This window comes from Mobula hypostoma, chromosome 1 (genome assembly GCF_963921235.1).
Source record: "Mobula hypostoma chromosome 1, sMobHyp1.1, whole genome shotgun sequence".
NCBI lineage: Eukaryota > Metazoa > Chordata > Chondrichthyes > Myliobatiformes > Myliobatidae > Mobula > Mobula hypostoma.
The window spans coordinates 30,679,857-30,696,424 of NC_086097.1; the positions used below are offsets into that span (position 1 = coordinate 30,679,857).

Sequence of the window (16,568 nt, forward strand, 5' to 3'; positions counted from 1 at the left end):
TCTGATATTTTATTTATTTTAGATATACAGCACAGTGCCAGGTCCAACAAGCCCATGCCACCCAATTACACCCATGTGACAAACTAACCTACTAGCACATACATTTTTGCAAGGTGGGAGAAAACCAGAAGACCCAGGGAAAATCCACACAGTGATGATGAGAATGTACAAATTCCTACAGACAGCACAAGAATTGAACCCAGGTCGCTGGCCCTGTGGTAGCGTTACCTAACCACTATGCTACCGTACCACTCCAAAGCATTATGATGCCTTCAAGCCAAGATCAACTTAGTCAGCTGAGTCGTGGAGTTAGACAACAGGAAACAGGCTCCTTGGTCCAACTAGGTCCATGCCAAACAAGACACCAGTCTAAACTTGTTCCATATGCCTGTATTTGACCCTTAAGCCAGCTTTGACCCATAACCCAACCTTCCTGTTTAAAATGACTTATCATTAACCAAGGGGTCCATGAACCCCAGGTGGGAAATCCCTGCTCAAAACCTTTCCTATGTACCTGCCCAAGTGCCTTCTAAACATTGTTAATACACCTGTCTCAACCATTTCCACTGGCAGCTCACTCATACAAAAAGCTGCACCTCAGGTCACTATTAAATTTCTTCACTTTGACCTTAAACCTATGCCCTCTAGTTCTTTATTTCCCAGCCCAGGAAAAAAAAAGCCTCCGTGAATTCACCTTATTTATGGCCCTCAAGATTTTATACACCATAGAGATTGGTACCGTAATTAAACCCAGAATTTCTTCTCTGTGCATTGACTTTATATGGATTAAAAGCCTTAAATGGCCCTGCTGCTCAATACCCAAATATTTCATTCGACCATTAAACAACTGTTGGTTGCCCATCATACTGTCTGCTAAACTTGTCACATACCAAAGCTTCCACAGGGAATTAGCTCAATCCTTGCAGAAGCAGTTATCTGCCAATATCCATCGACTTATGCCACCTCCCTTCCTTACTCATTTGTTTTAGCAATTTTAAAAAATTCATACAAAAGATATATCACTCAAGCATTTTGTCTGTCAAGGTCAACACCAAAAGGTCCAAATCTCCAAATATATTAAGATTAGAGGGACACATGAACAATCCACTAAAGAAATTCTGCTCAGGCCCTTCAACCCAACCTGGCCATGTGTCTGATATCCCTGTATGCCCTGCTCCTAAATGTACAATTTACCAGAGCAATAAATTACTATTTAATAGAGAAACACTGAAGTAGTGAGTAAGAGAGTGACATCTTGCAGGGCAGGAGGCATTTGGAAACTGCAAGTCTCAGAGTGAGTCAGTATTTGAGTCAATAAAAAGAAAGGCGGTGTAAATGAAGTGGCCATTGTATCAGTGGGGCAGTATGAGAGTGATCTGGCTTTGGCTCAACTAGCTTGGACAAGAACAGACACAGGCTGTTCCTGTAAGTTTCCAGTAAGTTTTTTCCCCTGTTAGTACATAACTAATGCACTGAGAATGGTCCAGAGTTAGTGATATGTTCCTTACAAGAGATCCAGGAGTTTTGGGAGACCTCCGGTCTCCCTAATAGCTCCATCTGCATTAAATGCAGTGAGCTGCAGCTCCTTATAGACCGTGTTAAGGAACCAGAGCTCCAGCTCGATGACTTTGACCCTTATAGGAGAATAAGGAGGTGACAGGTAGGAGCTACAGGGAGGTAGTCACCCCCAAGTTGCAAAAGGCAGGTACCTGCGTGACTGTCAGGAGAGGGAAAGGGAATAGGTAACCAGTGCACTGTACCCCTGTGGGTATTCCCCTCAACAATAAGTATACCACTGGGACTCCCATACTGTAAAAGGACTAGATGGGGTAGAGTTCACCAAATGTGTTAAGTAAACTTTCCTTAATCAGTACATAGAAGTCCCAACAAGAGTGTCCATACCTGATTTCCTATTACGGAATGAGGCAGGGCAGGTGACAGTAGTTTATGTGGGGGAACACTTTGCATCTAGTGATCATAATGCCATTAGTTTCAAGGTAATTAGGGAAAAGAATAGGTTTGGTCCTCTATCTGAGATTCTAAATTGGAGAAAGGCCAATTTTGATGTTATCAGAAAGGATCTGGCAAATGTGCGATCGAACAGGTTGTTTTCTGGCAAAGATGTACTTGATAAGTGGGAGGCCTTCAAAAGTAAAATTTTGAGAGTACGAAGTTTGTATGTTCCTGTCAGAATAAAAGACAAGGATAACAGATTTAAGGAACCTTGGTTTGAGAGAATTAAGGCCCTGGTTAAGAAAAAGGAGGTGCATAGCAGTTATAAACAGGCAGGAACAAATTAGGTTCTAAAGTCTCAGATATGCAAGAGGACACTGAAGCAAATCAGGAGGGCTAGAAGAAAATATGAGGTTGCTCTAACAAACTAGGTGAAGGAGAAGCCTAGAGGCTTCTACAGACATACTAAGAGCAAAAGGAGAGCAAGAGGCAAAACTGGTCCTCTGGAAGATCAGAATGGTAATCTACGCATGAAGCGAAAGCAATGGGGGAAGATCTCAAATGGATTTTTTGCATCTGTATTTACTTGGGAGATGGACTCAAGAGTCCATAAATGTGAGGCAATGCAGCAGCAAGATCACGAACCCTATACAGATTACAGAGGAGGTGGTGTTTGCTGTTGAGGCAAATCAGGGTAGATAAATCCCCAGGACCTGACAAGACATTCCCTCAAACACTGTGGGAGGCTACTGTAGAAATTGAGGAACCCTAGCAGAGATATTTAAAACATCCTTTACCATGGCTGAGGTGCTAGAGAATTGAAGGACAGCTAACGTTCCATTGTTTGAGAAAGACTAAACGTAAGTCATAAAATTTTTGGCCAGTAGTGGGAAATTTATTGGAAGGTATTCTAAAGGACAGATATACAAGTATTTGGATAATCAGGGTCTCATTAAGAATAGTTAATATGGTTTTATGCGTGGCAAGTCATCTCTAGCCAATCTCAGAGTTCTGAGGAAGTTACTAGGAAAGTTGAAGGCAAGGCAGTGAATGTTGCCTACATGGACTTCAGCAAGGCCTTTGACAAGATCCCATATGGGCAGTTGGTCAAGAAGGTTCAGTCCCTTGGCCTTCAAGATGAGGTACAGTAGTAAACAGGATTATACAATGGCATCACAGAAGCCGCCAAAGACTGGTAGCAAATGGTTGCCTCTCCGACTGGAGGTTTGTGGCTAGCGGTGTGCTGCAGGCATCAATGCTGGGTCCATTGGTGTTTGTCATCTACAAAGTAGATCTACAAATCTGGATGATAATGTAGAAAACTAGATTAGCAAATCTGCAAATGACACCAAGATTAGGGCTGTAGTGGATAGCGAGGAAGACCAACAAGGCTTGCAGTTGGATCAGGGTCAGCTATAAAAATGAGCTGGAAAAAAGAAAGATGAAGTTTAATGCAGTCAAGTATGAAGTGTTACACTTTGCCAGGACCAACCACGGTAGACATTACACACTGAGGAGTGCAGTAAAACAGAGGGATCTAGAAATAGATTCAGAATTCCTTGAAAATGGCACAAGAGGTAGATAGGGTTGAAAAGAAATCTTTTGGCACTTTGGCCTTCATAAATCAATGTACTGAGTATAGGAGTTGAGATGTTATGTTGAAATTGTACAAGACGCTGGTGGGGCCTAATTTGGAGTATTGTGTGCAGTTTTGGTCACCGACCTACAGTAAACATACAAATAAGATTGAAAGAGTACAGAGAAAATTTACAAGGACGTTGCCGGGATTGGAGGACTTGAGTTATAGTGCAAGGTTGAATAGGTTGGGGCTTTATTCTCTGGAATTAAAAATGGCCTTAATTGTAGGAATCTAGTGATAGTAATGAGGGTAGCCTCTTGAGTCATAACAGCACTACAGGACAGAAACAGGCCCTTTGGCCCATCTAGTCGGTGCCATACTGTTATTTATCCAAATACCATCGACCTGCACATGAACCATAGCCCTCCTATCCAAGTATTTAGCCAAACTTCTCTAAACGCTGCAATCCAAACTACATCCATAACTTCCGCTGACACTCATTCCACATTCACACCACCTTAAGTGAAGTTCCCCCTCAGATTCCTCTTAAATATTTCACCTTTCATGCTTAACCTACTACATCTAGTTCTAGTCTCAGCCAACCTCAGTGGAAAAAGCTTGCTTTTACTCTATCTATACCCTTCCGTTTGATACAACCTATCAAAATCTCCCATTCTCTTGCACTCCAGGTTATTAAGTCCTAACCTATTCAGCCTTTCTCTATAACTCAGGTCCTCAAGTCCTGGCAACATCCTTGTAACTTTTCTTTACACTGTCTTCATACTGACATCTTTCCTGTAGATAGGTGATCAGAACTGCTTGCAATACTCGAAATTTGGCCTAACCAACATCTTGTACAACTTCAATATAACATCCCAGCTCCTGCACTCAGTGCCTTGATTTCTAAAGGTCAATGTGCTAAAGCTCTCTTTACAGCCCTCTCTACCTGTGACGCCACTGATTAAGGAAAAACAATGAAGCAGGATGATGAAGCTGGAAAAGGTATTGTTGCCAAGTTTATTATTACATGCAAAAACAACTAACATGAGCATTCTTTTCCAGAAAATATCTGACAGTCAAGAGCATTTCCAGAATGCAATCTGACTGAGAGATCAGCGACATAAAAACCACAAAGCCTGAGCACTTTCAAACTGTTATTTGAACCTCTAGGGAAGCCTTGAAAAACCACTCCAGGGCATCTTTTTTCCTTTCTTTTTGCATGCTTCTGTTTTGCTAATGGCTGCTTTCACTATCAGCCCTGTGGCTAATGTTGATGCCGTGATACCACCCAACACTTAAAAACTCTCATTAATGAAGAAACACCAGTGAAAGCTCAGAAAGGACTGTTGTGCATTCGCCATAGTCAAAGCATACAACAAAGAACAGTACATGCCCTTCAATCCAACATGTTTTGCCGACCCTTCAAGATCAATCCAACACTCCCTCCCACATAACCTTCCACTTTTCTTTCATCCATGTGCCTATCTAAGACTCTCTTAGAAGTCCCTAATGTATCTGCCCTACCACCACCCATAACAGGGCGTTCCACAAACCCACCACTGTGTAAAAAAATATTTACGGTACTTCTGACACCACTCCTACGCTTTCTTCCGAACACCCTAAAATTATGCCCTCTCATATCAGCCATTTCCACGCCAGGAGAAAGTTTCTGGCCTACATTCCTCTTATAATTTTGTACACCTGTCAAGATGGCACCAGCGAACAATGATTCCTCGGACAACAAATACCAGATAGCAAATCTCTCCAATTATTTCACTTCTTCTATGCCTTCTGCTTGTTCTTTGTCTTGTTTGTTACAGAAACTGGTGGAGCCTATGACGTAGTTTGGAACTTGATCCGGCCCTCTGCTGAATCTGGAGAGCTGCCTCATGGAGAATAGAGACAGGGGGCCGAAAAGGACCAAGAACACCAGCTGACTCATGGAAAAGACCAGGGATGAGCCACGGGGTCATAAATGACTACCTCAAAGTAGCGAGGACCACTGAAGCATCAAGGTGAATGCAGAGGGGGTCAGCGACGGTTCCCAACAGAGGCCACTGGGATGACGATGGTCAGCAGCAAGATTGGCTCGTTTGGACCCGGGTCAGCAGCCACTCTTTTCACTCCTTTTACGCAGGCAAAAAGATGTTTCTGATATTTGAGATTTAGGTGATTATTGGACTGTACTTTAAATAGGTTTCCAACATTTTTTCCTGTGTTTTCATTTGTGGTCAATCATGCGCACGTGTGCATGTTGAGGGTTTTGATGCTACTGTTGCTGTCTTTTCTGTGAGTGAGGAGGTCAGGAATTTTTATTATCACTTTTTTTGTGGGGGGGGAGATCAGGAATTGTTATTCTCGCCGTTTTTTTCTGCGGGACAGGAGGTGGGGGTTTGGGGGTCTGCGAGTTTCATTTCTTTTCTTTTTCATGCTGGTGGGGGAGGGGGAGAGTTGATGTCAAATCCCATCGTCTTTCTATATTTCATGGCTATCTGGAAAAGACAAATATCAGACCTGTATTGTACATATTTTTGACAATAAAATGAACTTCTGAACCTCTATCAAGTCACCTCTCATCCCCCTTCACCCCAAAGTGAAAAGCCCCATCTCCCTTTAATGATTTCATTAGAATGTGTGACGAGCAGAAAACTTAATCCAGTCTATTACTGTGTTGGAATGGCAGAGTTATGCAGGTTTGTGCTATTTCAAATGGCAACTTTCATGTCAATTGCCCACTTAGTGTAACTTCTCTTTCCCCACAACGCTGTAGTTTTTTTAAAATTTCAAGTATATACCTAATAACCTAATCTAAATACAGCCCTCTCAAACTCCGGTTAGACCACAATTAGAATATTGTGTCCCAGTCTGGTCACATTATAGGATGGATGTGGAAACTTTTATAGAGTACAAAGGACATTTATCAGGATGCTGACTGGATTAGAGAACGTGTCTCACATGTGGATAGGTTGAATGAGTAAAGGAGAACGAGAGGTGCCTTGCCAGAGGTATAGAGGATAAGTAGCATAGATAGCCAGTGACAAATGTTTCAGGGCAGAAATGGCTACAAGGAGGATAGAAACCTGGATGAAAGAAAATGAACCATCTGCAAGGGAAGGGTTAAATTGATCACAGTAGGTTAAAAGGTTGGTACAACATCATGGGCTGAAGGGCCTGTATTGTGTTGTTCTATGCTCCAATTCCCCATTGAAAGTTCCTATCAAATCCCTTCACACCACTCTTGCAGATAGTGCATTCCAGATTATAACTCACCATGTTAAAAAAAATCTGATCATCTCCTGTTTTCCCTCCCTTCAGAGCACTATTTTGAGGCTCTGCCAGCTCTCGTGTTAAGTGAGCTGTTTGCCTCTTCCTTTCAATATACACAGAGCAATGGTGTCACTACTTGCCTGCTGACGAGTTAGACGCTATTGCCAACAACTATTCTCTTCCTTGCTCATTAAAGTCCCCCAGCCCCCACACATCTCTTTAGCACAGGCGTGTAAGGCTTTACATGAATACACAGGAACCCAAAAAGGTGTTCAGTTACCAGTAACAGAACAACGAACTCTCAAATAACACGCCTGGTTAAGTATTCTTATCATTCCGTCTTAGCTTTCATTCTAACAGCAGCAGGAATATACACAAATCAAGGATGGCCATGCAGATTATTCCGCCCTGACCTTCACAATTTGGACAGGTTTCATCCAGGTTACACCATAGTCAAAACTCAAAACCACCTCTAAAAAAATCTTCAACCTCCAGGAAAGATATCAATAAACCTGAAACCATCAGAGGACTAAGTTATAGAGTAAAATGGGAGGCCATCTATTCCCTGGAGCATAGGAGATTGAGGGGAGATTTGACGATAAAACTATTAGTGGCACAGATAGGGCATATGCATGCAGGCTTTTTTCCCCTGAGGTTGGGTGAGACTAAAACTAGAGATCATAGGTTAAGGGTAAATGAAGAAAATTTTAAGGGAGAAACTTAGGAAGAATTTCTTCTCTCAGAGGGTGGAACAAGCTGCCAGCAGAGATGATATGAATTCGACTGTAACAATGAAGTTTGGAAAAGTTTGTGGATGAGAGGGATATAGAGGGCTACAGTCCAGGTGAGGAAGTACTTCACAAGCGAGTCTGCTGGGGTCATCTACTGTATCCAGTGTTCCCAGTGTGGCCATCCACTTCAATTCTACTTCCTATTCCACATGTCAGTCCACGGCCTCCTCTCTCCTGCTGCGACAAGGCCACACTCAGGTTGGAGGAGCAACACCTTATATTCCATCTGGGTAGCCTCTAACCTGATAGCATGGACATCGATTTCTCCTACTTCCAGTAATTGCACCCCCCCTTCACCATTCCCATTTCCCTCTCTCACCTCATTTTCTTACCTGCCCATTACCTCCCCTGGTACTCCTCCCCCTTTGTCCTCCCATGGTCTTCTACCCTTTCCTATCAGATGCCCCTTCTCCAGCCCTTTATCTTTCACCTATCAGCTTCCCAGTTCTTTACTCCCCCCTCCCAGTTTTACCTACCACCTTGTACTTCTTCCTCCCCTTCCCCCCTCCTAACTTTCTTGCTCTAACTTTTCATCTTTTTTCCAGTCCTGATGAAGGATCTTGGTCGGAAACATCAACTGTTTACTCTTTTCCATAAATGCTGCCCAGCCTCCAGCATTTTGTGTTGCTTAGATTTCCAAACTGCAGGTTTTGTCATCTTAGTAGAGACTAGATGGGCTGAAGGGCCTGTTTCTATGCTGTAGTAGTTTACGCCTCTTATGTCACTTTCATGCTGTACTTTGAGGAGGAGAAAAAGCCTTGGATTTATATGGAGTCCTTCACATCCCCATCTGAATGCCCGAAGTATTTTCCAACCTTGGAAGCAATGTTGGAACATAGAATATAGAATGGCAATGGGATGATGACTAGACAGCCCATTCTCTTTTACAATGACAAGAGAGAACACTGGAACTATATAGCACATCAAGCAGCATCAAGAGATGAAGTTACACACACAAAATGCTGGAGGGACTCAGCATGCCAGGAAGCATCTATGGAAAAGAGTATAGTCGACGTTTTGGGCCAAGACAAAGTTAATATTTCAGGTTGATAATTTTTTTTTAAGTTTCTAAAAATTAGTTTTATTTGTCATATGTATATCAAAACATGGTGAAGTGCATGCCAAAGACCAATAAAAGTAAATGACCAACAGTCCTGAGGATGTGCTGAGCCCTGACATTTACACATACACTTTACCTAACTGGTTTATGAGAGTAGTATAGCTTTCAGACAAAGCACATCCTGGCCTGGAAACTATGGCATTGCAGTTAGCACATCACTTTCCAGCAGCCAGCTGTACAACTGGGGTTTGATTCCCACCTGTAAGGAGTTTGTACATTTTCCTCATGACCACATGGGTTTCCTCCAGGTGCTCCAATCTATTCCCACATTAGAGTACAGGATAGAGCTTGAGTTGCAGGCATGCTATGTTGGCATCAGTAGCATAGCAAACTTGCGAACTGCTGAGCACAATCTTAGCTCGTTTTATTTGACACAAAACAATGCATTTCACTGTATGTTTTGGTGTGAGTAACAAATAAAGCAAATCTTTGAAAAAGAACCTTGTATGCCAAGCCAACATTAGGATAGTGAACAATTCACTAACCAGAGCACTAACACTTCCCTAGGTTTAAGATCCTTAAAGTAGTATAGAAACAACTGAACTGGGAGAATATTTGCTGCATGGAGCAGGTTAGAACCCATATCCACTTGAATATCTTACCACAGGGAGAGAGCCTCAGCAAAACTCTTCCTCCTGAATGTCAGAATGCCTTTCATATGGCAAGTCAATACTTGGCATTTAACATCACTAGCATCAAACAACTCTCAAATTCCCCCGCATGCCAGGAAAGCTACTGCTTTCCCAAAATCATCATGTCCCTCTTCTCCAAGAACCACACCCCAATTTGCTCTTTGGAAATTCCAGAGGAACGCCCCTCAATTCACTTAAAATCCTCACTTTCTTCCTCCGAGCTCCACCCGAAAAGGCCCATCATACAGGACCACCACCACTTAAAAATCTCACAATCAGTTCCACCACATTGTTACTTGGCTCCCCAGGTCTAAAGATGACACACTTCTCTCAAGTGACCCTTTTAAGCTCACCACTGATTTCACAAACACACCACTGCTCAGAGTGAAAACTTACCAGACCACAAGACATAGCAGAATTAAGTCATTTGGCCCACCAACTCTGCCCTGCCCTTCCATCAAAACTGATTTTTATTTTGCGATACAGTGCGAAGTAGGCCCTTCAAGCCTCGCCGTGCAGCCCCCAACAAACCCGATGACTCTATAATCACAGGACAATTTACAATGACCAAATTAACCCACCCAGTACATCTTTGGACTGTGGGGGGGGAGAGGAGAGAGAGAAACCAAAGCACTCGGGAAAAACCCACAGGAAGGACATACAGACTCCTTACAGAACGGCGTCAGAATTGAACTCCGGAACACCCAACCTGTAACAGGGTTATGCTAACCACTATGCACTATGGCACCCTCATTATCCCTCTCAACCCCAACTGCTTCTCTCCATAACCTTTGACGTCCTTACCAATCAAGAACCTGTCTCTGCTTTAAATATACTCAATGACAGTTTTCTTGTCAGTCATTTGAATCCCTGCCTCACAATTACTGACATTTATGTCAGTGGAAGGTTCTTCAAGGTTCAAGTTCAAAGTCAATTTATCAAATTACATACATGTCACCATATACTACCCTGAGATTCATTTTCTTGCAGGTATTCACAGTAGAACAATAAATAGAATAGAATGAAAACTACACAAAGACTGACAAACAACCCACGTGCGAAAACAAACTACAAAATACAAAACAAATAATATTGAGAATATGAATTGTAGAGTCATTGAAAGTGAATCTACAGGTTGTGAAATCAGCTCAGAGTTGAGGTGAGAAGTTATCCAAACCAGTTCAAGAGCCTGATGAGAGAAAGGTAATAACTGTTCCTGAAACCTGTGGTGCAAGACCCAAGACTCCTGCTCCTCCTTCCCAATTATTCTAACAAATGGCTTCATGGTTCAGAATACTTCACTGCCTCCATTCTAAAGAGGAGGAAAGTCCAATTTTTGAAATGTAAAAATACACTCATTTCTCGGATCATTCAAGTAAATCTCTGCACCCTCCCCCAAATCACAATATCCTTTGTCTAGTGAGATATCCCAATGCTTTCTCAAGGTTCAGTCCAAACTTCCATATATTTTATTTGAGCCACACCTGTCTGCTTATATGCTCTAAAATTAAACACAAGTCTTCTCAATGTCTTGCCATCTGCAAAGATTTGTACACATAATCCAGGTTTCTTAAAATGGCATCATTTATCAGATACGACCTCATCCTTCACAGCAGCATCACTCGCCTCCCCACACTCCACTCGACACATTTCATTAACCCTACACTCAACTCTTTCCCCTCAAATCCCCCCACCCATTGTTCAGAACGTCAGCGTCAAGATAAGCGCAAATAAATAAAGGAGAGGGGCAAAAAGGTGGTTGCATGAATCTCGGAGTTGGCCAAAGAAACAGTAGTGAACGAGAAGAACCCTCACCAGTTTACTCACTTCCTCAGATGATCTCCCTTTCCCGCCCCACACTCACACCTGCCTTGATCCACCCCACTGCCTCCCGTCTCTCCTGACGCTCCGACCCTTGCCCCTCTCCCTCCTGGCCCCTCCACCCTATCCGCCCACCCCTCGTCCTCCACCCTCCCACGCCCTCCAACACAAGCCTCCCACTCCCCTCCACCTTACTCACCGTTTCCATTCACTCTCCTGTCCACCCTTCCTCCCCACTGGGTCACTCCCTCTTGTGCCCCATCGCCTCCCTCTGCCCCCTCCGCACGCCTCTTCTCCCATTACCTTTGCCGCTCCCCACATTTCCCTCTCGAAACCCTCCATGCATCCTACCTCCCCCGGCCCCGGGCGGCCGCGCGGGAACCTAACGGAACGAGCGCGAGGGGCGCTCGCGCTCCGGGACCGCACCTGAACCCCCGACCCCGACCCGGTCCGGAGGGGGGGGCGCACCGCCACAGCCATGCATCACTAACACAGCGGGTGCAAATGCATCCCCTCAGCCGTCTGTGCAGTGCGACGTATCGCCACAGCCGTGCATCCCCCCCACCAGTGCAACGGGGTGCACCACTACAGCCGTACCTCTTCTTCCCCCCAACACCCAACACCAGTGCAGCGGGTGCAAATGCATTCCCTGGGCACCAAGGCAGCTGCCGTGCAATTGCATTCTGAAGTCCAGCGCGGGTGTAGGTCACAAATAGAAAGTGACGCCACTACATATCACTTCTAAAAGTGCATTAGGATCTGGACTACTAGGTTACAAACACCACTCGTGTGGATCAACTGGCAGCATTTATTTATAAGGCTGTTGCCAGCAACTACTCCCGGCTACAAATGATTTGTTTGCAACCAGCCTCAAATGCACAGTCATAACCCAACTCCTCGGGATGCTTTACAAATTAATCTTCCCGAAAGAAACACGGACGGGTTTGTACATCGCACCTGATTTAAGAAAAGCCAGGCAATTTGGGCGCCTTTGCACCAAAGTCTTTTTATATCTTATATTGCAGCTGAATCCTGTGCAACTTTTACATTTTTCCACTTTTTAAGGAAAATAATCAAAGTACGCAACCTTGCAAAACACAGCCGTTATTAATTTCAGATCATTCACAAGACAGGGAGGGGGAGGATCACGGTGCGTTTAAAATAGATTGCTACTACGTTAAAATGAAAACGGAGCCGTGAAATTTCGGGAGCAAAAATTCAAGTCATTGCGAGCTTACTGGAAAGCAAAATGACAACCGGGCTGCAATTATTCGGAAGGAGTACCATGGGGTGGCAACTGCTGGAAAGGGGCGCATGTAAGGGACAGCATTAAGGTTAGGAGGGACCTGATCTTCGAAATTCTTTGCACCAGGCTGCAGTTTGCAAATGCGCACACAATGAAATTAAAACGCCACTTACCGGCCACGCAAAGTGAAAGGGGATAACTATCTTTCCAAGTGCGCTTTTATCTGGGAGAGAAAAAGTATTTTTCCCCAGTACAGGGCTGAATCCGCTCCCAAAAGTGCAGCCTCCAGAGGCGGCGACGCGTGCCTGGTATTCCTTCAAACAAATTTTGAAATAAGTGTCACATTCGTCCTTGATGCATTTTCGATCCAAAGAACCTCTGGAGCCATCGCAGCAATCCCCGTTCTCCAATTCGCCGTTAACGTTCTGCACCGAGTTAACCCGGACCTCGAAATAGCCCTTTGCAAACGAGACCTGTGGAACAAAAATAAGATTATTTCAAAAAAAGCCGCTGCACTCACCGGCGGTAATTGTGCACGGAAAGGAGGAAAAATATATTAAATCAGTGCAATGCAACCTAGTGTGGATTATTTCATTGCGTACCTGAACCAAGAAAGTTGACAGCACGATAAGATGATAGATCCCTTTAAAATCCAGCATGCCTTCGCTCTTCGCTTGCAAACGTTTATAATAAATCTTCTAAAGACCCAGGCTCGTTGACGGTCCCGGTAAGGAGTTGTATTCAACGTGACCTTTTTTTTCGCAGCAATGAAACGAATCCAAGGACTGTTTTTTTTTCGCTTCCCCCCCTCCTTTTCTCCCAAGCCCTACCTACATATATGTGTTTGCATGTGTTAGAAAGGCAGTGTGTCTGGACCGGCTCCGCTCTAGTGCTGGCTCTGGACTGGAAGGGGTGGGATCTCGGCTCAGATCTCTAAGCTAGTGAGAGCGTGTGGGGAGGGTACAAACAGCAGCCCGCCTCAGGATAGGAGGAAGAGGGAGAAAACGGATTTAGCACGGCTCAGCACAGGGGCAGGGTCTGGCACGTTTTTAGCGCAAGACCCAAGTGTTAAACTGCCGCACCCCCGACCGGTGTTAAACTGGCAAGGTTTAAACATGGATCTGGGAAAGATAAGAGATAAGGCTAGCACGGTTCGGCACGGCACGGCACGGCACGGCACGGGTGGTGGGGGGGGGCGTGCTGAGTGAGGTAGGGGTGGGTTGACACAGCTCTGGAGCCGGGCTACACACCAGCATGGGTTGCCACACAACTCTGATCCAGGGATGAACGGGACCAACCAGGTTCTGATGGAAGGGTCAGAGGAGTTCGGCTCGGCACGGATACGCGCAGACGGCCACAGCTCAAGTCCGCGCACGGGCAATCATTGCTTAGCACGGCACGCCTTATCACGGGTCCCCGCACGGGGAGTGCACTGCGCCGCTTGGGACGTGTCGGGCTAACATAACTCAGTGGGGTTTTGGTCAAGCTAATACGGACGAGGTAAGGTGGGTACTGCTTACAGCGGGTCAGGCTAACGTAATTTAGTGGGGTTCTAGTTAGGCTAACAAGGGCGGGCGAGCATAAGTGCGTGCACGGCGCGACTGAGGACGGGTCAGGTTAACGTAACCGTGAGGTTCTTGTCAGATTAACAAGGACGGGATGGGACGGGCGCCGGGCACGGCTCAGCACGGGTGCGCGCACTAGCGTGCACGGTTTAGCTCGGAACGGGTCAGGATAACGTAACTCAGAGAGGTTTTGCCTAGACGTAGACTAACACGGACATGCTCGGCTGTGAGCAAGTGTGAAGCAGCGGGTCCCGGACGCTCTGCACCAGCCCGGTTATCGCACGCTCTTCGCCGCCGTTCCCGGACCCACCAGCGCGCGGGAGGGAAGGAGATAGGGGTGGGGCCTAGTAACGCGACAACACCACCTCTGTCCCGCCCCATGCCGCCTCCCACCAATCGCAGAATCGCCAGCCTTCCTGCCAGCACAGGCCAATCAGCAGCGGGGCCACCTCCCTCTCACCCTCTTCGCCAATCAGCGCTCAGCAATCGGTCCGATCTGAGCCAATCGCCTCGCTTCTGTATTATTAATGAAATTTTGCCTTGTCGGTGCAGGCGTTGAATAACCCCACACAAAATTGGTCGGATAATTAATTTACGTTACATGGTCGGCACAACATTGTGGGCCGAAGGGCCTGTAATGTGCTGTAAATTTCTATGTTCGTTTCTCCGTTATACTCACATAATGTGTTTCTATTCTCGCTCCTACATGTGTGTGATTATTATGTTCCTGCTTATAGATAACCAAGATGGAGCGAAACAACAGAGTGCCACGTGGGTGGCTAAAAGTGTGGAAATGTATTGACCGTAATGGAAACATCTGTAAAGGATTGAGAGTCATTGAATGGTTTATTGTACATAATTTTATTTTGAATAAAGTATATTTTGAAATAAAAAAACCAAAGGTGGAGCAGGTCAGACAGGCCATCATGCACAAGTACCTGGACAATGGGGGCAAGAACGTCCCCAATGTTGCCCTGATGGCCAGCTTCGTGTTTGGCGGCATCGGGTTGTGTGTAGAACCCGGATATGTGGGCACCAAGGACCACTATGTGCCCAGGTTCCACCTGTTGTCCTGGCTACGAAGGATGGGTCTGGCCCCACTCCTGCGCAATGCCCCAGTCAGCTGGTCGTTGCCGCCATACCCGTCCTTCGTAGAAAAGTTCTTCCAGGACAACGCCTTTGACCACAGGGCTATCAAGCAGTGGTCAGCACGTAATGTCCTGCAGGCACTGCAGGAGAAGGATGTGATGGACACAGTGGGGTGGTTCCCTGTGCAGACCGTCCAGTTCATCTGGCAAAATGCCTCATCGCCAGACCCCACCAACAGGCACCAAGGCCTCGCCTGGCTGACGGTGAGAGGGGCCCTCCCAGTCAGATCCCTCCTGTACGCCCGGGATGTCGTCTCCACACCCCGCTGCCCACTGGAGGACTGCAGTGAGAAGGAGCCTGTGACCCACCTCTTTGCACACTGTGAGTTCACAGAGAAGGTGTGGAGGAGGATGGACAGGCTAGTGTCACGTTTCATCCCCAGCAGCTGCGTAACAGAGGACTCTGATCCACGGGCTGTTCCCGGGGATGCACATGGAGACCAACATCCGGTGCTGCTGGCAGATCATCAACTCAGTGAAAGACGCTCTTTGGTCGGCCCGAAACTTGATGATCTACCAGCACATGGAGATGTCCGTGGGAGAATGCTGCCAACTGGCACATTCTTGGCTGCAGGAGTACGTGCTGAGGGACACACTGAAACTTGGTGCAGCCACCGCAAGGGCCCGCTGGGGAAGGACCACGGTTTAGGGTTCTTCTTCCCGCAGGAGTGGGAGGGGACGGGTGGCGGGGAGTATACCCCTCAACAATGGTGTGGAAAGATGAAACAACAGAGTGCCACGTGGGTGACTAAAAGTGTGGAAATGTATAGACCATAATAGAAGCATCTGTAAAGGATTGACAGACATTGAATGGTTTATTGTACATAATTTTATTTTTGAATAAAGTATATTTTGGTAAAAAAAAACCATAGGGCAGGCACTTCCCTGAAAAGTATGATTATTTTTCTGTCTTTCAAGGCAGAGAAATTGTTAACTGGAAGCACAGGAGACTGCAAATGCTGTAAAGGAGAGCAAAAAGAAACAAACTACCATAGGAAACAAGAAAATCTGCAGATGCTGTTAATCCAAGCTACACACAAAATGCAGGGGGAACTCAGCCACACAGTATCTACGGAAAAGAGTATAGCAGACGTTTTGGGTCGAAACCCTTCATCAGGACTGGGCGGGACTGAGTATCAGAGGAACTCAGCTGGTCAGCCAGCATCAGTGGAGGAAAATTGTCATTCGGTGTTTTGGATCAAGACCCTTCATCTGGACTGTGCTGAAGGACCTCAAGCTGAAATATCAACTGTTCCATTCCCTCCACAGATATTAAATTGATAAATTAGTTTACTATTGTCACATGTACATTGAAAAATGCTGTTTCGCACATTGCCCGTGCAGATTATTTCATTACAAAAGTTCACTAAGGTGGTACAAGGTGAAATCAGACTGCAGAATAAAGTGCTACAGTTTGTCTATTGCTCAAAATTATTTACTACACGT

At 45.5% G+C, this 16,568-nt stretch overlaps 1 protein-coding gene and 1 long non-coding RNA gene across 4 annotated transcripts in view; one reads left to right on the forward strand and one right to left on the reverse strand.

The window, feature by feature from the left end:
• LOC134345175 (protein jagged-2-like) overlaps positions 1-13,457 on the reverse strand; it is a 261,826-nt gene extending 248,369 nt beyond the window's left edge. For 2 of the 3 annotated variants that reach the window (XM_063045425.1, XM_063045408.1), the window contains exons 1-2: positions 13,012-13,453; positions 12,583-12,882 (exon numbers count right to left, since the gene is read on the reverse strand). In XM_063045425.1, the coding sequence (XP_062901495.1) occupies positions 12,583-12,882; positions 13,012-13,068 (357 nt within the window). In that variant the 5' untranslated portion in view covers positions 13,069-13,453. Of the gene's footprint in view, positions 1-12,582; positions 12,883-13,011 lie in introns of all 3 variants that reach the window. The other variant, XM_063045417.1, reaches the window with a different exon arrangement.
• Positions 13,458-13,870: 413 nt separating this feature from the next.
• Positions 13,871-16,343, forward strand: LOC134345189 (uncharacterized). Its single transcript, XR_010017631.1, has 3 exons — positions 13,871-13,909; positions 14,712-14,769; positions 16,041-16,343. It is a non-coding gene; the product is annotated as an uncharacterized LOC134345189 (long non-coding RNA).
• The last annotated feature ends 225 nt before the right edge of the window (positions 16,344-16,568 follow it).